At 42.6% G+C, this 25,000-nt stretch overlaps 1 protein-coding gene across 1 annotated transcript in view; it reads left to right on the top strand.

Annotated features, from left to right (window-relative positions):
- The window catches only part of htr4 (5-hydroxytryptamine receptor 4), a 63,131-nt gene extending 52,577 nt beyond the window's left edge, over nucleotides 1-10,554 (top strand). The window contains exons 5-7 of the mRNA XM_026330567.1: nucleotides 7,402-7,555; nucleotides 9,943-10,156; nucleotides 10,196-10,554. Coding sequence (XP_026186352.1) covers nucleotides 7,402-7,555; nucleotides 9,943-10,156; nucleotides 10,196-10,554 — 727 coding nt within the window. The remainder of the gene's footprint in view (nucleotides 1-7,401; nucleotides 7,556-9,942; nucleotides 10,157-10,195) is intronic.
- Nucleotides 10,555-25,000: the final 14,446 nt, after the last annotated feature.

Below are 25,000 nucleotides of genomic sequence, written 5' to 3'. Positions count from 1 at the left end.
GCGGTTTGTCAGCGTATGTGCCTGAATCTGGGTGAGTCTGTAGTTCAGTCTTTATTACTGTATGTGTAAAATGGCTCAGTCTGTGGGACATCACTTCATTAGTGTGAACTGACACCGCATCTGAAAAACTGCATCTGTATGTATAATGATTACTTCACTATAGTGAGGTAATCATCCTCCATTCCCCCAGGTTCTCCCTGTCCCCAGTGAATCATCTCTCAGGATCAGCCTCCTCCACTTACTTTCCTTTTTAACTGTCAGGACATTTGAGAATCTGTTGTTTGTGTTAAACGTCACAGGTCGACGGAAAGTTCATCTGTTTGGAAAACTGCAAAAAGAGACCAATGAAACTGGTGTGGCATTAAAGGAAGTGCCACTCAGGCAGAGAGGAGAGAGTCTGGAGTCACATATGGTACAAAGCCCAGATCATCTGTGTGTTTTCTGTGGGATTTTAAATGTCCAGCAAACACTCACACCAACACTCACAAGCTGCAGAACAACAGAGGCACTAAAGATTAAAACAAGCCTTGGCAGATTTAGCACTGGTTTTTGTTGGTAATCCCCGTAACTACCAACACTTGGAACCAAAACCACTTCTCTGTTAAGAAGTTCATCTGCCAAAGACAGATAAATGCTATCACAGCACCACACAGGCAAAGAATTATGGATATGCACAACAGAGAAAGAAATTCAACCTTTGACTTTGATACATTTACTAATTATTATATCTATATTTTATAGAAAAAAGCTGCTGTGTTGTAGAAATCTGAATACTTGATGTTGTTTTCTGCTTTCAATTAACTTCCACGTCTGTTTAGACTCTTGCAGCTTATTTGTCACACTGAAAATCAAGTCTTATTTTCTGTAGACAGAACTTAAGTTCATTAGAATTAAAATGGTAATACTATGCAGGCTAATTGAAGGAACCTGCCAATTATGGGCACTATTACTCTTGCTTGAAATTACCTGTTACCACACACCTGATACATACAACTAAAGGCCATCTAGGTGACCATGTTACACACACTGAACCTGCATTAAACTGCAAAAATGTGACGGGTGACGGTTACTTAGTGTTTGTCATCGTGATTCTCAGGCCAGTGCTGGAGACTTGTTTATGTTGATGCTGATGATGTTGTCCTCTGCTGTGTGTTCCCTGATTGATGACCTGCTGTATATTATCAGCTGCTCCTTTATCCTGCCAGGGATCCTTATTGTTGGCATCTGCAAATTGACTTCTCCCGAACCGCCATTCATGCTTGACCTTTTGGGAAAGGACGGGCACAGATACTGAATTAAAACACTGAATCCTCTTCATCCTTTGTTTCGTACCAACATTAAATCCTGCTCATGTCAGTGAAAAAACCTCATGACACGCACAACAAACAACAGCCGGTCCAGGAGTCAAACCAGCGTCTCAGTGTTCATGGATGGGCGTGCTAACCGCTGCACCACCAGGGGCCTCTAAGAGTAAATATTTCCATCTCCAGAAGGAAGAAGCTTTAAAGCTTCATAGGACTGAGTCAACCTTTCCTGACTTGAGGTTAAGGTTAAATAGTAGAGATGGAAGTGCAATGGGAAATGCATGGTCACCTGTCTGGTGACCTCTGTGCAGGCAGAGCTGGCGTTCAAAGCACCAACCTCCAGATGGATTTTGGCATTTTAGACTTTGGCCACTGAAGGACTCTGGTTCACCAGGGCAGGGAAACGAAATGACCCGACCCCTGCTGCTGTTTTGGGTCTGAAGAAAAGCTAGAACACATGAAAACACACTGGAAGCACCACATGCAGAGACAAAGTGCACCATCAAACATGTGGATGGCCAAGCACAAATATCTTTCCTAAGGGATCTGTATGCAGGATGTACACATTTGTGTTTAAAGCAGGCTGACCCTGAGACCAGCTCAGCTAAATGGTATTCAGCCGTCAGTCTTTTGGTTATTTACACCTGTGACTGGTCAAGATCTCTCCTGTGATGTTCTGTGATGGTTCTCTGCAGTTTTTGTTCTTTCAGCTTGAAGCAGGTCAGACATCAGTGGGAAACACAGAAACAAACAAGCTGAAAGCAGAAGAACCAAGACGCTTGTTTTTCAGTGTTTCTGCTTTAAAAGGTTTCCTGAATAAAAACATAAGCTTATGCACATGACAGAGAGGAAGAAGAGACATGGATACCAACAGAAAAGAGGAGGAAATGGAGAAGAAAACAGAGAAAGAGGGAGAATATGGAAAATAATGGAGCAGCTGCAGGATGGAGCTTCTCATTCATCCACTATAAGCTGGAAGATGCTAAAACAGCTGAATGGAAGTGACGACTATAAATACCAGAACCAACACAAGGAGGATGCTCCAACACAACACAGACAGTCTAAATAGCAAACACACCCCAAGTCCAGCCCAGTCCTCTCAGTTCTGGAGCTTTAAACCACATCGGTCTTCATCAGCAGATGGATTTCATGAACTTGAAGATATTTAAGTTCCTGCTGAGCTGTGTGCTTTGACCTGGGCCCGGAACCCTGGGGCCACAAAACAGGCTAATGCCAAATTGCAATTTCTGTATCTAAGAATATTGCACATTATTAAAGATGCACAGTAGCAATAGATACTGACAACAACATACACGTGTTTTGTGTTTGTTTAAAGCTGCTGTGATGTTACTGCCAGACAAAGACCTGTGGAATAAAAGACCTGAGAGCTGCAAATAGAAGAAAAAGCACAGAGAAAGAGAAGATGAGAGTCAACAGGGAATAAAATGAAATCGCAGCTGTTATAGAAGGACTCTGTGACGCACCATTCACTCAAGAGGCAAATGCAGTGAAGAAAGCAATAGACAAAGAGCACAGGTGGGCTGAGCGACTGTGGAGAGACGACGGGCTGCAAAGTCGTTCAACCCATGGAAAAAACTGCATTTCCACTTAAAGGCTGAACTGAGTTGTGACCTCGTCACAGAAGCAAAAGGCTCCTTTAGAAAAGCTCTTACTTAATGAGAGCTATTATACAGCTCCAGCTTTTAAGACTGTAATGACACCGAGCCAGCAAATTGTCCTCTAGTATCACTTTCCACCAGAAATGTCAACACTGGTTAATGTTAATTAATTTCCTGAGGAAGAAATGAGGCAGATGCTGATGAACAATTTTACATGGGTCAACAAAAATTAAATTCTGACCCGGTGCTCCTCTCCTCTGTCACCAGGAGATTAATTGGATTTTAGTAGCAACCCGTTAGCATCCAGGTGAATCAGCTGAATCCCAAATACAGCTCCAACCAAACATTGTGATGCTGTAGGTGAGGAAAGTGAGGCAGTCCCTCCCTCCCTCTGACAGAGGTTCTGGTAATATTCATTTTTTATTAACTTTCTCAAAATGGATAAATTCAGTAAGTCTTAGTGATGCAGTTCAGAAAGAAGGCACCCAGACAGTCCAGTACGTGTAGGTAAAGCTGCCCTGTTGAGTGTTTTCAGAATGATGTCGATTATCGTGTGTAATGTCACAAACCTTCTCTCTGGTTTGAGGACAGAGTCAAATGTCTCTGGTTCAGGTACTGAACCAGAGACATACTTTGGCTCCTCTCTGTATAAATAATGTCTGAATAAAACAGACAGAAATGTTTCGTAGATCAAAAGGAAACTGGGACCATTTAAAGCGCTCGTGGTCCGGACACGCTGTCGACCAACCGTGCTTCTAATCCTCCCCAGGTTAATGTGAGGAAGTGTATGTGCACATATGGACTATTGGGCCTTCAAGTGTCTGGGAGTATGCACACATACTGTGCTTTTGTGGATGTGTGTGTTTGTGTACAGACCTGGACACAATAAGGACGTCAGTCTTGTGTTGCAGCCAGTGGGGGGTTGTGTCATTCAGACCTTCAGATCCACACTTAAGGAATCAATCTGCAACCTTTCAACACCACTATTTTGGGAATTCAAATAGAAAAGGGTCTTGACCTTTTTTAATGTCATGGCACATACGGACAACGCACAGTGTACACTCCGCTCCACATTACAGATGGCTGGAAAATGCCACACACTGCAAGTTGGTAATGAGGCAGGATCATAGCAGAGCAGGCAGCAAAGTCCCCACAGTGACTGACGATGGGATAAACTGGATTAGCTTTAATACTGCGGCAGCAGAGCACAGTGTTCAGTCAGCCCTCTGCGGATGAGAAAAGGTTAGAAAGATGTGTAAATACAGTCGCTGTGGAGAAGTTTGGCAGTTAGACACTGAAACTTTTAGGCTGAGCTGCGTTATTGATTATTATTAGGAAAAGCATTTGATCAAATCTAAGTCCAGCTTCAGGTCCGCTTGTCATGTCAACATGAAGATGAACATCAAATTTGTTTATTTGTAGTTTGTCCATTTAAAAAAAATGTCCCGTTTTTATTTCATTCAGTGCAGCAACAAATAAACTGTTTTGTTATTTAAGAATCTTGCTTTTAAAATCAAGAAGAATTTATTTGTCATCTCAGCCATATACAGTAAACACAGCACACAGTGAACCAGTGTTCCTCCAGGCACCATGGTACTACATAAGAATACACACGGTACTACATAAGAATATACATGGTACTACTTAAGAATACACATGGTACTACATAAGAATATACATGGTACTACTTAAGAATACACATGGTACTACATAAGAATACACACGGTTCTACATAGGAATACACATGGTAGTACGTAAGACTACACACGGTACTACATAAGAATACACATGGTAGTACATAAGAATACACACGGTACTACATAAGAATACACACGGTACTACGTAAGAATACACATGGTAGTACATAAGAATACACACGGTACTACATAAGAATACACACGGTACTACTTAAGAATACACACGGTACTACGTAAGAATACACACGGTACTACGTAAGAATACACACGGTACTACGTAGGAATACACATGGTACTACTTAAGAATACACATGGTGCTACATAAGAATCAGGTCATGTCTTCTGGCCTCATGTCTTCTGGCCTCATGTCTTCTGGCCTCATGTCTTCTGGCCTCATGTCTTCTGACCTCATGTCTTCTGACCTCATGTCTTCTGCCCCTCATGTCTTCTGACCTCATGTCTTCTGGCCTCATGTCTTTTGCCCCTCATGTCTTCTGACCTCATGTCTTCTGACCTCATGTCTTCTGGCCTCATGTCTTCTGCCCCTCATGTCTTCTGACCTCATGTCTTCTGGCCTCATGTCTTTTGCCCCTCATGTCTTCTGACCTCATGTCTTCTGGCCTCATGTCTTCTGACCTCATGTCTTTTGCCCCTCATGTCTTCTGGCCTCATGTCTTTTGCCCCTCATGTCTTCTGGCCTCATGTCTTCTGACCTCATGTCTTCTGGCCTCATGTCTTTTGCCCCTCATGTCTTCTGACCTCATGTCTTCTGGCCTCTTGTCTTCTGACCTCATGTCTTCTGGCCTCGTGTCTTTTGCCCCTCATGTCTTCTGACCTCATGTCTTCTATCCTCGTGTCTTTTGCCCCTCATGTCTTCTGACCTCATGTCTTCTGACCTCATGTCTTTTGCCCCTCATGTCTTCTGACCTCATGTCTTCTGACCTCATGTCTTTTGCCCCTCATGTCTTCTGACCTCATGTCTTCTTGCCTCGTGTCTTTTGCCCCTCATGTCTTCTGACCTCATGTCTTCTGACCTCATGTCTTTTGCCCCTCATGTCTTCTGACCTCATGTCTTCTGACCTCATGTCTTTTGCCCCTCATGTCTTCTGACCTCGTCTTCTTGCCTCGTGTCTTTTGCCCCTCATGTCTTCTGACCTCATGTCTTCTGATCTCATGTCTTCTGCCCCTCATGTCTTCTGCCCCTCATGTCTTCTGACCTCATGTCTTCTGACCTCATGTCTTCTGCCCCTCATGTCTTCTGACCTCATGTCTTTTGCCCCTCATGTCTTCTGACCTCGTGTCTTCTGTCCTCGTGTCTTTTGCCCCTCATGTCTTCTGGCCTCATGTCTTCTGCCCCTCATGTCTTCTGGCCTCATGTCTTTTGCCCCTCATGTCTTCTGACCTCATGTCTTCTGCCCCTCATGTCTTCTGCCCCTCATGTCTTCTGACCTCATGTCTTTTGCCCCTCATGTCTTCTGGCCTCATGTCTTCTGCCCCTCATGTCTTCTGCCCCTCATGTCTTCTGACCTCATGTCTTTTGCCCCTCATGTCTTCTGACCTCATGTCTTCTGTCCTCGTGTCTTTTGCCCCTCATGTCTTCTGCCCCTCGTTGCTGCGTCTTTCTTCTCCTTTTGCTTCTTCTTCAAGTTTTTTCGTGCCTTGTTTCTTCCTGTTCTTCTTCACCTCGTCTCCTCTTTCTGTCTTGCTCAAGTGTTTCTGCGTCAATTACATTCATGAAACCTACATGATACCACTACATGACTGCATGTTGGTGTTTTCCTCCTGTAGTGTCTCCAGTCATGCCCACACAGGCAGACGCTGGTCAGAGCGTGAACGTGAACTGGATGGAGTTAAGGAACTAAAGGGCTTAGCCACTGACATCAGTCCCTGTCGGCAGGAAGATACTGAAGCTCAGAAACGTTTGTTAGGACAGACTGAGAAAGACATAAAATTATTCAGCCCATGTTTGCGTCCCCACTGCCCAGCCACACATGCTCACTGTGCCACAAACACATTGACCATTGCAAATACTCTAACTGCAGTTTCATGTGTTCAGTTCATATATACTGCATGTTTGTCAGGATAGTTACTGAGTTCTTGTCGTCTTTGCCGCGTTTTCAGAGGAGGGTTAGGGATGAAGAGACGGAAAGAGCAGATGGCTTTAACAAAGACGACGACTACGACTGAGATGGAGCGAGAAAGACGGTAACACAAAGAGAAGTACCACAAAAGACAAAAATGAAGGAATAAGACAAAAACAAAAAGAGGCAGAGAGATGATGAGAGGGACTGGTAGAATAACAAAATGGAAGAAGATGAGCACAAAGCAGGGGGAGACATTCTGCTGTTTAATTTTTGGTGGTTTAGCATATTGGCAGCAAACACCCTGTCGTCTTTCCCAAAGGGCTCACTGGAAATGGAAAAAGAGAAACAAAAGGACTGAGCGACAGTGGAAAACACCACAGTGTGTTTAGGAGCATCTCTTTGTCTTTAGCTGCTTGCAGTTTTCTGTGATTTGGTGTTTTCGTAGCACGGGTGTGTAAGTTTAGCTTTTTAAAACAGAGAATCCTTAAGGAAACGAGGTGTTTCTCTTATTTAAGAATTTATGTCCAAATTTTCTTCCAGCAACAAGATGGATTTTATCGTCCACATAGCCTACCTTTTCTTTTATATCCAACTTTTACTTTTAGTCTGTTCTGTGTGATGAGCTGACAAATTAGTGTTTCTTCTCTTTGTCCACAGGTAGCTCGTTACCTGTTCATCCTCTGCTGTCTTTATTCAGGTACTATGCGATCTGCTGCCAGCCCCTGGTCTACAGGAACAAAATGACACCAATGCGAGTGGCTCTGATGATCGGCGGCTGCTGGGTCATTCCCACTTTCATCTCTTTCTTGCCCATAATGCAGGGCTGGAACAGCATCGGCATCAGTGACCTGGTGAGTGTGTGTGTGTGTGTGTGTGTGTGTGTGTGAGAAAACACTGAGAAGCCTGGACATGGAGCCACAAACATTTGACGTGCAGGGCTGTGGAGATGTAACTAAAAATGCTGGAGCTTCCTGAGGGGAAGTCACAAGTCAAAGTCAGAAAGTATAACAAAACATGTTTTACATAAACACGGTAAACAGTCAGTGTTCGCATGCACTGAAAGACTAATTGTGGTCCTGTGGAGCATCGTTTACATGAGCGAAGAAATGCTGTGTTGCCATGGGAACTACATCAACATGTCAGACAATGACAGGACAAGGCCACTGACACCACAGACATGGAGACAGGCTGTTTCTTTATTCTGCTCTCAAAATGTGAAGTAGATCAGTCAGTGTTATGAGTGTTTTGTTTGCTCACTGAGGTTTGTTTAATGCCAGAGATGAATGCAGAGCTAAGGAGACACAGTCTGAAACTGAGACGTCACAGCAACAAAATGCAAAAAGAAACTGAAGTGAATCTGAGGAGGAAATGAGCTGAGTGAAGTTTTCTGAAAGGAAAATAATGAGATTCAAGTTTCATTCTTGACTTTACACCAGGTTCACTTTTCTGTTTCAGCTGTTTTGCTGAAGAACAGCAGCTAAATGTTTACAGATGTTATTGTTGGATCTGAGTGTTTATAAGGACCCTGTGACCTTAAAGTCCCAGGAAAGGTCAGACATCTTCAATGTGCTGAGAAAAGAAACCATGCATTGGTGTCTGTACTGTAATTGATTGTGATTTTGGCTCAAAATGGTTCAGTCCAGCATCTAACAAAGACCAAACACATTGTGCACATAAGCCTTTGACAGACTCTGTGGTCTGCCAGTGGAGGGTGAGATTCATTATAAAGTCTAGTTATTACTCATCGTCCTGTCGGCTTGTCCTCAGTTATTTTATGTAGCTTTTACTATGAAAAGTCAGTTCATCTTTATTTACTTAGACAAAATAACTGATATAAACATGATCTGACTGACGACACTCATGAATATATGCAGCTTTTATAAAACACTGAGCACAGAAAGACTTTACTGACAGTAAAGTGAAGCAGGGCTGGACAGTGACAGGTGTGCAGATGAGCACCGATGACAGCCGAGTATGTCTGGAGAGAGAGCGACTCCCGAGCCACTCTTAACCTCGCTCGCCCCTGCCCTCATTTATTTGAACGCCGGTGAAAGTTTCTTCCAAACCAAACATCAACAGGAGAATCAGCTGGATCATTTTTGGCATCGTTGGCAGTGACACACACTGACACACACAGACACACACAGTTAGTGCTGTACAACGGTGATGGCATCATCTCTCTGTGGGTCCAATTAGAGCTGTTGAGAGTCCTGAGCAGCCAGTCAGTTCTGGCACCAGGTCCAACTCCAAAAGTCAACAAAACAGAACTCAGGTGCCAGTGAAGAAGACTACATGCACAACTCAGTGTCTATTTATACGTCGACCAACTGGGTTCTTCTTTTTGACGCGTTGCAAATCACTGAGCATATATAATGAAATAATAAAGTACCTGACAGACCTAAATGGGCTTCATACTGCAGCTGCAGAAAGGAAAATGAAGGAGCAGGTCAGCAACCTCAACACTCAGAGAAATATATTGCACTTAAATACGTCAGCCCATTCATAAAATCAGGGGAGTGTTGTGTTCCTGCAGGGTTACAGACTGATCCCTTTATTATTCCATAATAATTAATATTATCTCATAGCCCTGAGCTGTAGTTTCCCACAGAGATGAGCTGGCAGCAGAGGAAAAGCTGCGCTGGGACTTCACTGTGATTAATGGTGACTGCAGATCCTCCCCCTCCCTCGGGCCTGTGTTCCTCTCTTACTACAGAGACTCAGCTTTGCAGTGTGTGGGGTTTTACAGGGGTCTTTGTGAAGTCTGTGGTGTAGTAGCTAGCTAACAGCTATTCACCAGTTTGTGCCAGTTTACGCATAATTGTGTCATAATTTGTGCTTGACTGCTATACTCACGGCTATAATGTTATCGATGAGGAGAGAAGAGAGCTGATGCTACAGAACGCTCAAATGACTTTCTGTGGTAGCTGATAGCAGCGTGGTTTTAGGGATGTTGTCACTAGGCCAGTCCATCAGTCCAACAAGTCGTCTGAGCACAAAACGTACTAAAATATCAGGATTTTGGTTTTGATTAGTGAATTAAAGCTACGTGTTTACATTTGGGGGAAACAGAACATTGACTGTTGGTCAGAGAAGGATGTAAGTCCCCTGGTGTCCCTGACCTTATTTTAAAAGAACCTCACACTCCGTACTGGTGGTGCACTGAGCAAAGCCACAGCCGTGTCCCTGAATCTCGACCTGCTCGTCAAACTGTCCTCTCTGATGTGACTTCTTTTGCCAGATTGAGGAGCGGCGCCACAGTGGAAATAGCAACTCCACATCCTGTGTCTTCATGGTCAACAAGCCATACGCCCTCACCTGCTCTGTGGTGGCCTTCTACATCCCCCTGGTCCTCATGGTGCTGGCCTACCAGAGGATCTACGTCACCGCCCGTGCACACGCCCTGCAGATCAGCATGTTGCAGCGGGCAGGAGGAGCGGGCACCAGTGCGCCGGGTACTTCTGGTGCCGGGGTCAGCTCCGGTACAACATCAGACTCAGCCGACCATCAACGAAACCACCGTATGCGAACAGAAACCAAGGCAGCCAAGACTCTGTGCATCATCATGGGGTGTTTCTGCCTCTGCTGGGCACCGTTCTTTGTCACCAACGTGGTGGACCCCTTTATAGACTACACTGTGCCAGACAAGCTGTGGGCGGCCTGCCTTTGGCTGGGCTACATCAACTCCATGCTGAACCCCATCCTCTACGCCTTCCTCAACAAGTCCTTCCGCCGTGCCTTCCTCATCATCCTGTGCTGTGGGAGGAAGAGGTACCGCAGGCCGTCCATCCTGGCGTCCAGCGCTCCGTGCACAGCCACACAGATCAACGGCTCCACACATGTACTCAAGTAAGTCCTTAAATCATTTTACCCACAGGGTCTGGGTTCTAGTTGTCAAGCACAGAGCTGCACTCAGACAAAAGCTGTATCACCTGAAAAGGTCATAATGTCGTCTTTAATATAACTTTATTTTTATGACGATATGATTGTTTTTTCTCTCAAAGGTTAAAAATTACTTTGAGCTGTTCTCTAACTCTAGCTAGAGTAACTCTAACTCTCTACTTAGTTAATAGTCCTCAGTTTTTCTGTGTCCAGGAGTAATCTGGACACAGAAGACATCTGCAGACATCTCAAAGTTCACTCAGGTCAAATGACAAATACACTGATGGAGATTTTTTTTAGCTATGACTTTATCTCTGCAAACCACTTCCTGTTCCCCTCACTTTCCAATGTATGTTCTTGACTCATTGCTCTCCAGACCTGATACTGTTCCTAAACATAGAACACATGTTTCACAGAGATAAGACCATGACATTTGAACATGTACTCCACAGTGGTCTGTTTCATATTTCATCTTCATTTCTCCTCCGAGTCTGGACAGGACGATCTTATCTGTACTTAATAATGAAGCTTGTTTTTTTCCCTTGAAGAAAACCGTCCGTCTCGGTTTAACCTTTTCTTCTTTGTGTTTATTTTATTTGCATCACCCATGATTGTCTTACAACGTTAACAAGTAACAGGCAGTAAATTGTCTACATGATAAACACGAGTTCTGACCTACAGTCTCCTGCATCTAGTTCTTGTGCAGATTTTATAGATGTATGTCATAATCAAGAGTTATTGGACTTCCTAATCATCTGTAGTAGCACTTTGCATCCCGCAGTGTGATTATACTGTACTTCTGAGTATTTCTGATGTCACTTTAACTATAGACTGTGAGAAAGAGAAAAGAATCTACAACAGTAATGTCATTTATGTAAATAGAGACCGGACACGGCCTTCTATTGCTGCAGACTGATGAAATGTTTAGACATTCACGTTAATCACAAGAAGGTGAATGAATTTCATCATTGTTCAGGAATTAAACATGGCCGAGCCATCCAAGTACTGATTTGTAGTTGTATCTAGACTATAGGGGAACAGTCTTTCACCAGCATCTGCGAACAGACACAGTGAGAAAGTCTAATTGCCTCGATGCTGTGATTCTACATTTTCTGACCCGTTGGACTCACGTTTGTGACATTACACACCAACAAGAGCTTTGATTTAAACTCAGCAAAACTTTCCTCTTACCCACAGTTATACTTTTGATAGGAGCGAATCAGTCCCTTCAGTACGTGCAGTAATACTTTTTGCTTCTTTTCTTACTGTTTCATCCAGCCCTTATTATTATTATTATCGTTATTATTGTTGTGTAGTCATTGTAGAAGTTACACTGCTTCCACAGGCTGATTGTTTTCAACAGAGATTCTGTTGCTTCTGAAGTGAGACAAAAACAATCTGTCAGATTTTGAACATTTTTAGGACAGAGCAGTTTCAGACAGTGTGTGCTGCATTAAACAGCATCGTCTTGTGGATCTGGTGAAACTTGTGTTTGAGTTACCAGACAGTTTGAGTGATGTCTGCTACTGTTCATCCAAAATGGTTTTGACATCCTGAGATATTATGGAGCTGGAGCTTATTAGAAGCAATCAATGAGTGTGTTTATACAAGTCCAGAAGCCCCGATCAGATGATGACAGATGATGTCCTTTCTGTCCACAGCACATGCAACTTTTTCAGTCCCTCGCTGAGATTTCTGGACCACCTCCTTAGAGTTGTTACTGAGGACTGAAAGGAACCTATTAGTCTGCCCATATGGAAATCATCTGAACACTCATTATTTTACTCAGAGCCAGTCAGGACTAAAAATTAATAGTTCACACAGGAATAAAAAACCAGGGGACCACCTGTAGTTTGTAAGCTGTCTGTAGTGAATGTATGTCTGTTGGTATGTCTGTAGGTATGTAAACTTAAAACTAGGTACATACAGAATTGTTGGACTACTGGTGCTGGTGTACCAGTAGTACCAGTAATGTAGTACTGGTGTTGGCCATAGACACTGTGGAGTCTAACCTCTCCTGAGAAGAGAAACTGGGGAGGCAGGCAGGCCTGTATTTCTCACTTCCACTTAGTTTGTGTGTTACAAATTTAGGCATCTGGACTGAAGTCCACAGACTTTAATTAAGATCAGACCGACAGCTGCAATCTGAGATTAACACATCTCAGACATGAAAAAATTGAAGCGGTCGATGCAGATTCAGACCAACCGGATTAATGTCTTTCTGGTGTGAGAGCAGCATTGATGCATTGATCCACTGGTGACGACTGAATTGATTGGCTCCTTGTCTAGTACAGCAGCAGCATCCCCTGCCTCTCGGGTGTCATAATCAGTCTTTAACCTGTGACCTTTATTTATCCAGCAAGTGTCACTCCATCGTGCTGCTCTGTTTTTTTACTGAATTTCTTCCCTAAGTTCAAAAATCTGTATGCAGATTAAGGACTTTACATACAAACATTTATATATTTTTGTATATTTGCATATTTTTTATCTGTTCAGAGCGCCTAGACTAAAAAAAAGTTTGCAGATTAGTTATTTTTAGTGCACACAAGCCTTTAAAACGAGCGCTGTACACACCAGTAGCCTCATTCACCAATTGCTGGCACAAATTGCTTCAGCTTTTAAATTCAGTGGCTGTAATACCCAGATCATTCTATCATCTGATTTCAGGCTCTAGGACAGAAAACTCTCCCTTTGTCCAGCTGACCGGTAATGCATCAGAAATGACAGCAGCGGTGCTGAATGGATAAAGTCTGAAATAAGACTCTGACTGGGCCAGGTTTTTCTTTGCATGACCCACACTGGCAATACCAGAGTGTACAAAATCATAATTATGGATATTTTCTGTGTAGGATGGATGAACATGACAAGTGTGTTTTGCATGTTCGCTTAATGTGCATTTGGTGCTTCAAATTATTTTTCAATACTTGTGGCAGCATGAACAAAAATCTTGCCTGAGCTTGTGAGATAGCGTTAGCATGTCTTATCACATGGTAAACTGAAATTATTAAAACCATCATATTAACATGTAGAGTGCTTTAGATAAGCACATTGCACTGCATAATTCAAAAGCCATCAGGCTAATTAACATATTTCGGTGTTGACCTGACAACAACCATACACCTTCAACACTTTGTGTGTTTGTGTTTGTCCATATGTGAACATGCTGGTTGTGGGTAAAAGTGGTTAAATGGTGATGGTGGTCTCCAACCATCTATCTTCTGCATTATACCCAGTTAATTGTGTTTCAGATACAGTGGAGCACACTGTGGATCATCATGCACAAATGGAAAACACCTTTGCTTATCATACATTTGGCTAATAAATTGTCTTTTTCCTGTGGAGTGTTTCCAGTAATCCACCTATTTTTCTTACTGGGGGTACTAAAACTGCTTCTTACTGGAAGGCAGTCCTGTTTCGTTGCAACATCATGTTGGACCATAAAGTACAGAGGCCAAAAACACAGCAGTGTTAACACCTTTGTCGGGATATTACTCTTTTCCAACATCTGCAGGAGTTGGCACTTGAATTTTATGTCGGAGCAGTTTTGGAAGTAGAAGTGATTTTTGCAATTTCAACTACATGTTCTATACAGTAGATAGTATGCTGTGCAGTATACAGTATATACAGTGAATCCTGCATCCCACAGGGGAATTTTATGGGCACAACCCTGTTTTATGTAACCTTTTATTACAGCAAGACCACTCAGCCTGACAGAGGTAGTGGTTGTGTTCAGCAATGGTGAAAAACCACAGCTCAGTTAATGGCTTTTAAAATGCCAGGGGTCTGTCAGCTCAGCCTGAGACCACTTCTTTGACTGGTGCAATACAAGAAAGGTTTAGGAGTGAAGTAGGACTCATGCATGTCTGACTCACACACTGCGTCGAATTCAGCTTCCCACTGTGCTCTGTAATTATCCAAGGGAAGTGGCGGCTGATGTTTCTCCTCATTCACCTTGTGCAGGTCAAATAGAAACGCTGTCCTTTGTGTGATCGTTCACTGCGAGGGTTAGGGTGAGCTCGACAGGGCTGAGTCTGTGTGTGGGCAAGCAAAGCACAGGCACAAACATTCATCTATACGCATATTACTCAATTTAACTTAACCAGTGGCTGTAAAAGGGCAAGTAGTACCCAGCTGCTGCCAGTTACAGAACATTCACATGTTGAATTTACCTTTCTCCCAAAAATGGTGATGAGACTAATCTTAGTCTTTGTACAGCTGGCAATGTGACAGCAAAATGAGAGTCTGGAGGCAAAATGAGATACCTGACGTCTGGGGGGAAAAGCCAAGCGTGTTCTGAAAACATTTGAAAATGTAGGAAAAAACGTAATTACGGGGCTATTGAGATGATGGAAGATGAGGTGTTTTCTTAGTGCAGAAGCAGATGTGAAAATGCTGAACTCATGTTATGTGTGTGAACACACACACTGAACTCATGCAACAACTTTTAATCACCAAAGAATAACACATTTATGATGCAGGACAGTTACAGGATAGTTGAGAACAAGTTTCCACATTTTGTTAAAGTATTTGTTTCAACATGTATCAGAAAAGACAGTGATTCGCGCTTTACAAGCTTCTTTTCATCTCAGAATTTGTTTCTGCTTTTGTATTTCAGACCCAATAAGATCATTTATTTGCAACAAAGTGGCTCAGATAGACCTACATAAACCTACATGAACCTACATAGACCTACATAAACCTACATAGACCTACATAGACCTACATAAACCTACATGAACCTACATAAACCTACATGAACCTACATAGACCTACATAAACCTACATGAACCTACATAGACCTACATGAACCTACATAGACCTACATAAACCTACATGAACCTACATAGACCTACCTACCTGAACCTACATAAACCTACATGAACCTACATAGACCTACATGAACCTACATAAACCTACATGAACCTACATAGACCTACATAAACCTACATGAACCTACATAGACCTACATGAACCTACATAAACCTACATGAACCTACATAGACCTACATAGACCTACATAAACCTACATAGACCTACATAGACCTACATAAACCTACATAGACCTACATGAACCTACATAGACCTACCTACATGAACCTACATAGACCTACATAGACCTACCTACATGAACCTACATAGACCTACATAGACCTACATAGACCTACATAGACCTACATGAACCTACATAGACCTACATGAACCTACATAGACCTACCTACATGAACCTACATAGACCTACATAGACCTACCTACATGAACCTACATAGACCTACATAGACCTACATGAACCTACATAGACCTACATAGACCTACATGAACCTACATAGACCTACATAAACCTACATAGACCTACATTCAAAATTCAAGATTCAAAGCATTTATTGTCATATGCACAGTAAGGAAAACATGTTTCCCTGTACAATGAAATTGTTTCTTTGCTGTTCACCCTGAATTCAAAATAAATAAGTTATAAACCAGATTAATACTAAGTAAAGACACTGTGGAAATAGAAAATATAAGGAAATACATATATAGGCTATGTATAACATAAACCTACACAGGTCTAGATCTACATAGAACATAGATTTACATAGACCCACATAGATCTACATAGACTTACACAGACCTACATAGACCTAAATAGACTCACATAGACTTACCCAGACCTACACAGACCTAAATAGACCCACACAGACCTACACAGACCTACATGATGAGGATGAGCTGCTGTAAATCGGAACAACTCGGAGCAGCAGTTTGGTCAATGGGCAGGTTGAAGATGATGTATCAGCCAGTTAACAGCAGCCAAGTGACATAACACTGTTATTCTCCGAGGTATATTAACACACTCCATTATACTCACATAGACACACGCCAACCCTGAGCCTGCAGAGTGTTTATAGTCTCATTGGGGTCATATATCTGAAGCACGTCTCTGCCAAGAGAACGAGCGCGATTCAAAAAGCCATTCTTCACAGTCAGAGGAAATGAGAGGACACAAGAAGAAGAAAGGAGGAGGTAGTGCGGAAGTAAGGAGGATTGTTGGAAGGAAAGATAAAGGGGGAGAGGAAGGGTGGAAGGATGGGAAAGGAGAAAACTGAGGGAGGAAGAGGGGAAACAAAGAGGAAGATGAAGCAAAGGGAGGAGAAGATAAAAGATAAGAAGGGGAAGAAGAAGGGGAGATGATGGAAGAGGAGAAAGAGAATGAAAGGAAAAGAAAGCAAAGCAGGAGATTTCAACATCAGAGCCTGGTCCCAACTTTGCGTTTGAGTTGGCTGCTCAGCTGCAGGTCTGTAAATGACAGGTCCCATGATTTATGTCGTAGGTCTGCACAGCCTTCACCTAATAGGCATTTTCCATCATTTGTGACGTGCTGCTGTGCGTAGGAAAGCTCACGCCACCTGCAGCGCGCTGAGCAAACACAGAGCTGTGGACTCATGGAGATGGTATGTGCGCTGAACTTTTCCTTCCAAACGATCTGCAGAGGTGGTTAAACACACAGAGCACAGCGAAGTGACCTGGACTGAGGGGAGCCGTCACTTTCCAACCATCACAGGGAAGATAAAGCCCGATGGTCCTGCAGTTACATCTTTGTGCGCTCAAAAAGGGGCGGACAAATTGGTGGATGGTTGGCGTTTCCCATGGCAACTGTCGACTGACGGCTGAGCGCCAGCGATGTCAGGAGACCTGCTGTTAACGCCTGTGGTGCAGTGCTAATTGAAAAACATCGTCGTGTAGCCCGCAGGTGTCGACACAAGCTTTTGGTTTTCTCTCCCAGCAAATCCACACATTCAGAATCTGGGAGGACCAGTCATGCTGCTGGTGAGCCAGTTAGCCCTGTCTTGCTAACATTAGCACTGATTCCTCAGTAGAACACCTCTCAGGTAGCGCCACCTTATGAAATGTAAAATGTGCTGTAGCTGTAATACGGTAACCTCAGCTGACCTTAGAGTGAGGCAACAGGTGTGTTGTCTCCAGGTGAATTACATACCATGGAGGAGTAGGTGGGAGGTCTACATTCATCACATAACACAGACATCATCCTCATCTTCTTTAGTACAGCAGGGTCACCTGACCTCCACATCTCATCATGTGACACAGAAAGAGACTTAACCACAGCTTGATATAAGATGAATAAATGCACCATTTAAATTGACTTTGAGGAGGTTTTGTTTTCTGTGAATTTACATCGTGTTTTAATAACACACACACACACACACACACACACACACACACATAACACACTGAAACACTTCAATTCAAATTGAATTGTCTTTTCAGATGGAATCAGTTTAGTGCTTTAGCATCTTATACTGGGTAGAAAATGAGCCTATTTAATCTGTTCATCACGTTAAGAGACAGATTATTACAAATGGATTTGATTGGTGCAGCTGTGTGTATTACAGAGTAGTGTTCCATATCAAAGCTTCTTCAATCAAACATATCCAAACGTGGTGAATTAAGATTAGCTGTAATCATCACTCTGCTGTGGCGGCAGAGACAAACTGTGTGGATGGTGGAGACGGGGATGGATGGAAAAACGATGCAAAGACATGAAAATATAAAGTTATGCATCTTCAGGCAAACAGATTTTCTCTGTCTGTAGGTTCTGACCTTTGACAGAAAGCCAACGTATAAGCCACGAAGTCTGTTCTGTGACTCTGCTGCTGTCTCAGGGCTGACACAAATGAACTCTATCGACTCCCACAGAGAGCTGCCAGATTGCTCCATTTTCTCCCCAGGTGGATGGATTTTTATTCATGGGTAAAAACTCTTTTGGGGTCTCTTGTGATTATTGGGCTGCTTTCTGTGCCATTTCCAGTGATGCCCCTTAATGAAATAAATGGCTGATTGAGCCCTGCTCCCCTCAGGCTTTAATTTGAAGTGAGAGGTCACAGGTTAGTAGGTCCAGTGATTACTAACTTACCAAACCAAATAACATTTCAGTTTGCTGCAGCTGGGCTGAAACCTTTAGTGAACGTTTGGGAGGACTTGTATCTGTGGTCTCAGGTTTAAAGCAGAAGGCTGGAGATTCATCTTAGCATCGATGAAACAAAGCATAACCAGGAGAATGGCTGAGAAACATATGAAGGCTTCACATCAAATCCCTCAATGAGAATAAACCAAAAGTGTGTTTCAACATGTTAGTACAAATATTACACCTCCTCTAATAGCATGACGTGAATGATTAGAGGTATAATATATAATACACTGTTACAGTGATTATAAATTGAAATGACTTATTGTTACTAGTTTAACTTTTAAAATTGGTTTTCCTATCCCAGGGTTTGTGTTCATTTCTGCTCCACTTTGTACGAAGCTTCAGCAGTTATTTAAAAACAGCCTCTGCGAATGTGTTGATGTCTCTAACTGGACGTGTCGAGGATGTTAAAGTGTTATCAGACGCAGCGTGTTGGGTTTTTACTGGCAGAGCAAAGTGCAGCCTCTCCTCATTGTTCAGCGTGCTCGCTCCGACTGGGAATATTACCTTTGGCGGAAAATATACAGCTGCTGCTCGGCCTCCAGCTGCTGTTTGTTCTGTCTGCAGGAGGCTCACACACACACACACACACACTCTCAGGACTCATACAGTATATTGAGTCTATGGGCTCACACACACACCAAAGACCAGTATTTGAGGCATCAGTCCTTTGGAAGAGAACCATAGAAACCTTTAGGTTTGTTTACCTTTGCCCTGTTTTCTCTTCCTCCCTTTTACTTTTTCTTTCCTGCTGTTTTTGTCTTTTGCATCTTCACATTGTTGTCTCCCTGTTTTCTCCTGTTTCTTTCCCTTTTAGTCCTTCCACCCTTATTTCTTTCTCTGTACCTGCCTTTTCATAAATCCACATTACGTTTGCACCAGTGTTCAGTGTCTGTGGTGTCTCTTTGTTTGGTTTCACTATAACAGACCTGAAACAATACCACACACACTGTCCCCACTTGTGAAAGTGTGTGTGTGTGTGTGTGTGTGTGTGAGTGAGTGAGAGAGAGAAAGTGAGAGAGAGAGAGAGAGAGAGAGAGTACGTACTGCATGCGCTCATGTAAAAAGAGAAGAAGATCACAGGTGTGTTTGTCGGAGAGAAAGAGAAGCGATGAAGTGTGTGTGTTTACTTGCAGTGTGTGTGTGTGTGTGTGTGTGTGTTTGGACTGTATTGTTCAGATATAAACAAATATGGCAGATCTAAACAAAATCAAACAGAGAAAAGTCTAACAGGAAGCCGTTACAAACTCACAAGTATCATCTGCAGCCTCACACATGCTCACTTTGTATGTTAGAGCAGAAAACAGAAAATGATCCAAAAACATATATCTAAAAATCACATCATTCAAACTGAAATCCAAAACATTTGTTTGTTGTCTTTTGTTTACCTGACATAGACTTGTTTATTTGAAATATTACCACAGATACATACTCAAGTTAACCCAATAACTCGGGTTCATACAGACTCATAGGATCTGGTTTCAAAACCCAAACAAAATTTTGCATTTGGTGTCCCCAAATTTAATTCCATCCCATGTTTACAATTTTCACTTTATTGTATGTTTGTTTTAGATTTCTGTATGTCCTGGAAAATGTTTACATTGTTGTCTGGTTAGAGATGAAGTGGGCCAGAGACATTTCCATCCACAAATGTCTGACTTTTGGGTCGACCAGAAACGGTAATAAAATCCACAGCAGCCGGTGTGAAGGACATGGCCGTTCGTTCATTAGAGGATTCAGTGTGTGTGGAGCAGCTGGTGTCATTAGTGCAGAGAAACTGCATATTAAGGTTAAAGCTAACTAATATTTGCCGGATCTAATAAACCCAGGTCGTAATCCAGAGAGCCTGTGTGTTGCTGGACAGTCAGAGGGCTCAGCCTAAACTGCATCTTCACTTTGGGGTTGTCACCACATATTGAAGGAGGTTTTTAGGGGCGTATTTAGGATGACAACCCATCACCGTCCCTCCAGCGCTGCTGCACTGAAAGTTAGTGTCTTCACTTTTTGTTCAGCATCGTAAGATCATTTATTTAAAATGCAGCAGCGTTGCTCCAAAAGGCAGAGAACAGTGGTAGCAAGGATTCATGTCTTAACTTTGATAAGCTCAGATGTTTCATCATGGAGTCGTTATTTGTACCTGTCTAAGAAAATATGCTGAGGAAACTTGGGGTCTGTCTAGGAATGCTGGGAAATTGTCCCTGTGTTGTTGTTGTTTGTGCGTTGGTAAACTCCCATCACCCCTTTCACTTAGATGTCACAGCTCATTTGACGCAGCACGACCTGGAGAAACTGAGTTCAGCTGCATGTCAGCGGCTTCTTTAATGAGCTACCGGAACTAATAAGGAGCTGATTCCAGGAACATTTTGTTTATTGAACATATGATCTACTTATTGATAATGTTAAACACACCCACACGCTGCCGCCTGTTACTGCACATCTGCCTGTGTGAACATTAAAAAAACAATCGTGCTGTTTTTGTGCACGTGTCCTGCAGTGTTGATGTTCCCAGTTTGTTTCCTTCAGCTGTATCATACACACTCACACACACACACACACACTCAGTTGTAAACTAACCTTGTTTTTCCCTTTGTTTGTTTTACCCTCTTCCTTCCTTCCTTCCTTCCTTCTGTTGCTCATCATTGTTTACCTTTTGTTTCTTTTGTTTCATTTCTTTCATTTTCTCCACTACATTTTATTTTCTTTAACTTTTGCACTTTGCTTTCTTATATTGTCTTTCCATTGGTCCATTTCCTCTTTATGTTTATTTATGCTGCCACTCTTTTCACTCCATCTGTTTTTTTTATCTCTCTGCTTAATTTTCCTCATCACTTGTTTCTCTTCTTCCCTTTTCCATCCTTTGTCTTTATTCCTTGTCTCTTGTCTCCTTTCTTCTACCTTTTATTTCCTTTTGTCATCCCTTTGTTCTTCCTCTTCACTGCTACACCCTTTTTCTCATCCTCGGTCATATTTGTTGTTCTTCCTCCTCTTCTTCCTCCTCCTGTTTCTCCAGTGGCTGCTCTTCTGCCTCAAAGCTGCTGCTCTGGTTCTGCAACACCAGGCCAGTGCCTGTCTAGCTGCTGTATATCTAGGGCATCTCAAGGCTCTATCAAGTGAGTCTCCTCGCCACACACTCACATACACACACATATGTACACAAATACACCCAATCTGTGTGCATATAAAAACGTCCTGTACAACGCCCTGCTGTAAATACCCTGTGTGATGACATGCATAACATATTGTACATGAAACAACCTGATCATGTTCTTTTATTTTCCATTATGTGCTAATATTATCTGTAGAGTAATAAATGCTGATGCTGGTCTACAGCATGTACGCGAAGGTTTTGTGTCTGTGTTTATGATCATACCCATTACAATCTGTTGCATGCAGCCGTTCTGACATACCATTTTAGTGTTTGGAGGAAGGAGCATTACTGGTCAATGATTTGGAGCAGGCAGGTGCTAATCTTCCCTTCGCTCAGGGCCCCTCTTGTTGAATGGCACTTTGCAGGCAGCCCTTAGCGCTCCAGTCAGGGAGGTCTGCACATTTGATTAATGCACTTGTTGAACCTATTTTGTCACACAGCTGGACTCAGTGATCGCTGCATGAAAGCCACTGGAATAAAACCACTGAAGGAGACATGTTGATCCAGTTATTTTGGTGTTATGGCAGTTTAAGGTTCTACGTATCTACAGCTGCTGCATGGAGGCTTTGATGGGATTTGAAAAAGGTTTGTTTTAGTACAAAAAACAGGCCTATGCAAATGTAGAGCAGCATGGAAGTATCCAGGCCTGTCAGTGTTTTTCATGGACAATACAAAGGAAAGCAGGTCGGCCCCGTCCGAGCGTCTGGTTGATTTTAGCTTTGGTTTTAGGCTTAAAGCATTTTCAGTTGGAGGTTAGTGTAGGAGGTGGGACCATGTCTATGGTCACAACACTGACAGTGTGTCTTGAGATAAGCAGTGCTGATAAGACCACTCCATCTCCCATAGCTTATCTCCCATTACCTGTGTGTGTGTTCATTCACAGCTACAAGTTCCCAACTTACATTTTATTATTTGTTGCTTCCATTTTGCTTCTTGTTTCTTTTCACATTTTCTCTTACACCCTGTTTTGATTTTCTTTTCTCTTCTTATAAACCTGTTTGTGTGACCTGCTAATCTTCTCAGGCTGTTGATGTGATTTCTGTCTCTGCTCTGGACAGAAAAACCCCAAACTCTTGGACATAGAGACAATGGAGTCTCTATGCAAATCCTAATTTTGTTGGGATTGTCTTTTTGTTTTTATCACTTTCAACCCATCACATTTGAGTGTCTTCACTCATAAATACTGATGAGCGCAGTAGGAGAAAACTCTCCATTGTCACTTTACACTGAGACATGGAGGAAAACAGTTTGAGGATAAGTGATGTGAAGATAAGATTGACAGCAGACAGCCTCTTTCATTAGGCAGCTCTGACAATACGCTTCAGTCTGCAGACACCGACTGAAATATGTGACTCACTGTGTCACTAACACCAAATGTTTTCTACGTGTACAACACAGGAGTCTGTGCTTTTCCACTGAGTTCAGTCAGCAAACACAGAAATATCAGTAGTGTTTCTAATATGCATGAACACACACACACTTTAAACTGAAAAGGAGGCACAAAGTCATGTTGGTCTCTCTCTGTGCAGTCAGTGCTTTCGTGCAGATGCCAAGCAAAACCATAATAATGTGATTTCAGCTGCTATTTTCATACCTTTTTGAGTGCATGACTCCTACTTCTCCCTTTTTCTAAAGCAAGAAGCCACCACACATTAAAGCAGTAAAGACAGAAAATGCAAATGAAGACTCTCCCATAAGTGTGCAGCAGTGTTCATGCATCAGCAGCTGCAGCCAGTGTTGATAAGGCCTCAGAGGAGATGGTGTGTGGACAGGCTGAAGAAACACACCATAGAATAATGCAACTCCCTTATTGTGTTATTACAACACACAAACACATTTGGTTTGTCCCCACCTCTAGGAGTATGCAACATATAATCAGTGCATAAGTGCAGATATGACATTAAAATGCTAAAAGTGTTTCTTCATACAAGTTTTGCCATGATGTTATGAATTTTAAGTAATAGCCTTCAAACGACACAGATTTCTAAATGAATAAGTATCAGTGTCAGTAGCCCACAGCACGGAGACCCAAGGAGAGAAGGAAAAGGGGAATCAGAAGCATTTTAATATACTGGAGGAGTAAATGTTGAAGAAGAGAAGTACTGACATCGCCTCAGGGGAAAGGCTGCAGAGCAGATTTTAATGCCAGGCTCACACGTTTTCTAATCTTCTTCACTAAACAGCCTTGATAACATTTTCCAGAAAGTTTAACATCAATGCGCGTGATTTAATGGAGCATGAAACACAGACTCCATTTTGAATTGATTAGATTCATCTCAGATCTCGTGTTTTGTGCTGGGATCCACATTCCCATGTTTAGACATCAGCGACTTAACGTGTGTCTGATAAATCTGATATTTCTGGCTTTATCTAACGGTAAAGTAGCTCAGCAGTGAATAACACAGGATGGTCAGACCAACAGAATTACATCCTGTGGAGAGTAGAGGACGGTTAAAGAAACTGAGGGGTTTCGACACACTCAGGCCTAATTACATCGCTCCTCAAACTGTTTGTCTCCCAGAGGGGTGGACACACACACACACACACACACACATGCACATCTCTCTCATTGATACACACAAACACATTTGCTTGATTATGAAAGTTTGATTTTTGTTTTATTCTCAGAAAGCTCTGACTGAAATCAAATCATTCTGATCATTTCGAGCAGACGCCCTGAGAGTTACTGAGAACATGTACCAGCTGCTATAAATATCAACAGGAAGGAAATCACTGTGCATATTGTTTTAATGGCCCAGTCCACCTGGTGCAGTGTAGCACTCTAAGCTAAAATAAAGGACTTTCACTACACGGTGTTATGAATCTGTTCACCTTCATGTGCACTAGTGCAGCCACACACACTGTCACACGTTTACATTCACACTATGGCATATTCAACAGTCTGCTGTGTACTATGACTGGTATGTGCGTGTTTTGTGTTTCCCACATTTGACGAACACGCAGCATTTTTCCCAACATACTTTCTGCTGACATGCAGAACCCGCTGTTGACAATGTTTGCACTGACTGTTTCCGCTGCTCAGCTGTTGTTTTTCTTTCCATTTTGATTTTCATTTTGTCTTTTTCTGACATGGATTCCAGGTCTCCAGACAGAGCCACGTCTGCTCGTGGAACCATATGGACCAGTGCTAAACTGTGGTCGCCAGTTGTTGCAGAGCTGCGTGTGTGTGTGTGTTTCTAACTGACGTGTGTGAGACAGAAATCACAGCAAACAGTCTGTGTGTTCTGCAAACAGCAGCTAAGAGGTTTGGACTCCTCGTTTTGTTGC

This window comes from Mastacembelus armatus, chromosome 10, assembly GCF_900324485.2.
Source record: "Mastacembelus armatus chromosome 10, fMasArm1.2, whole genome shotgun sequence".
Classification (NCBI taxonomy): domain Eukaryota; kingdom Metazoa; phylum Chordata; class Actinopteri; order Synbranchiformes; family Mastacembelidae; genus Mastacembelus; species Mastacembelus armatus.
Note: the sequence above shows the minus strand (reverse complement) of the source record. Positions and strands in the feature narration are given on the sequence as shown.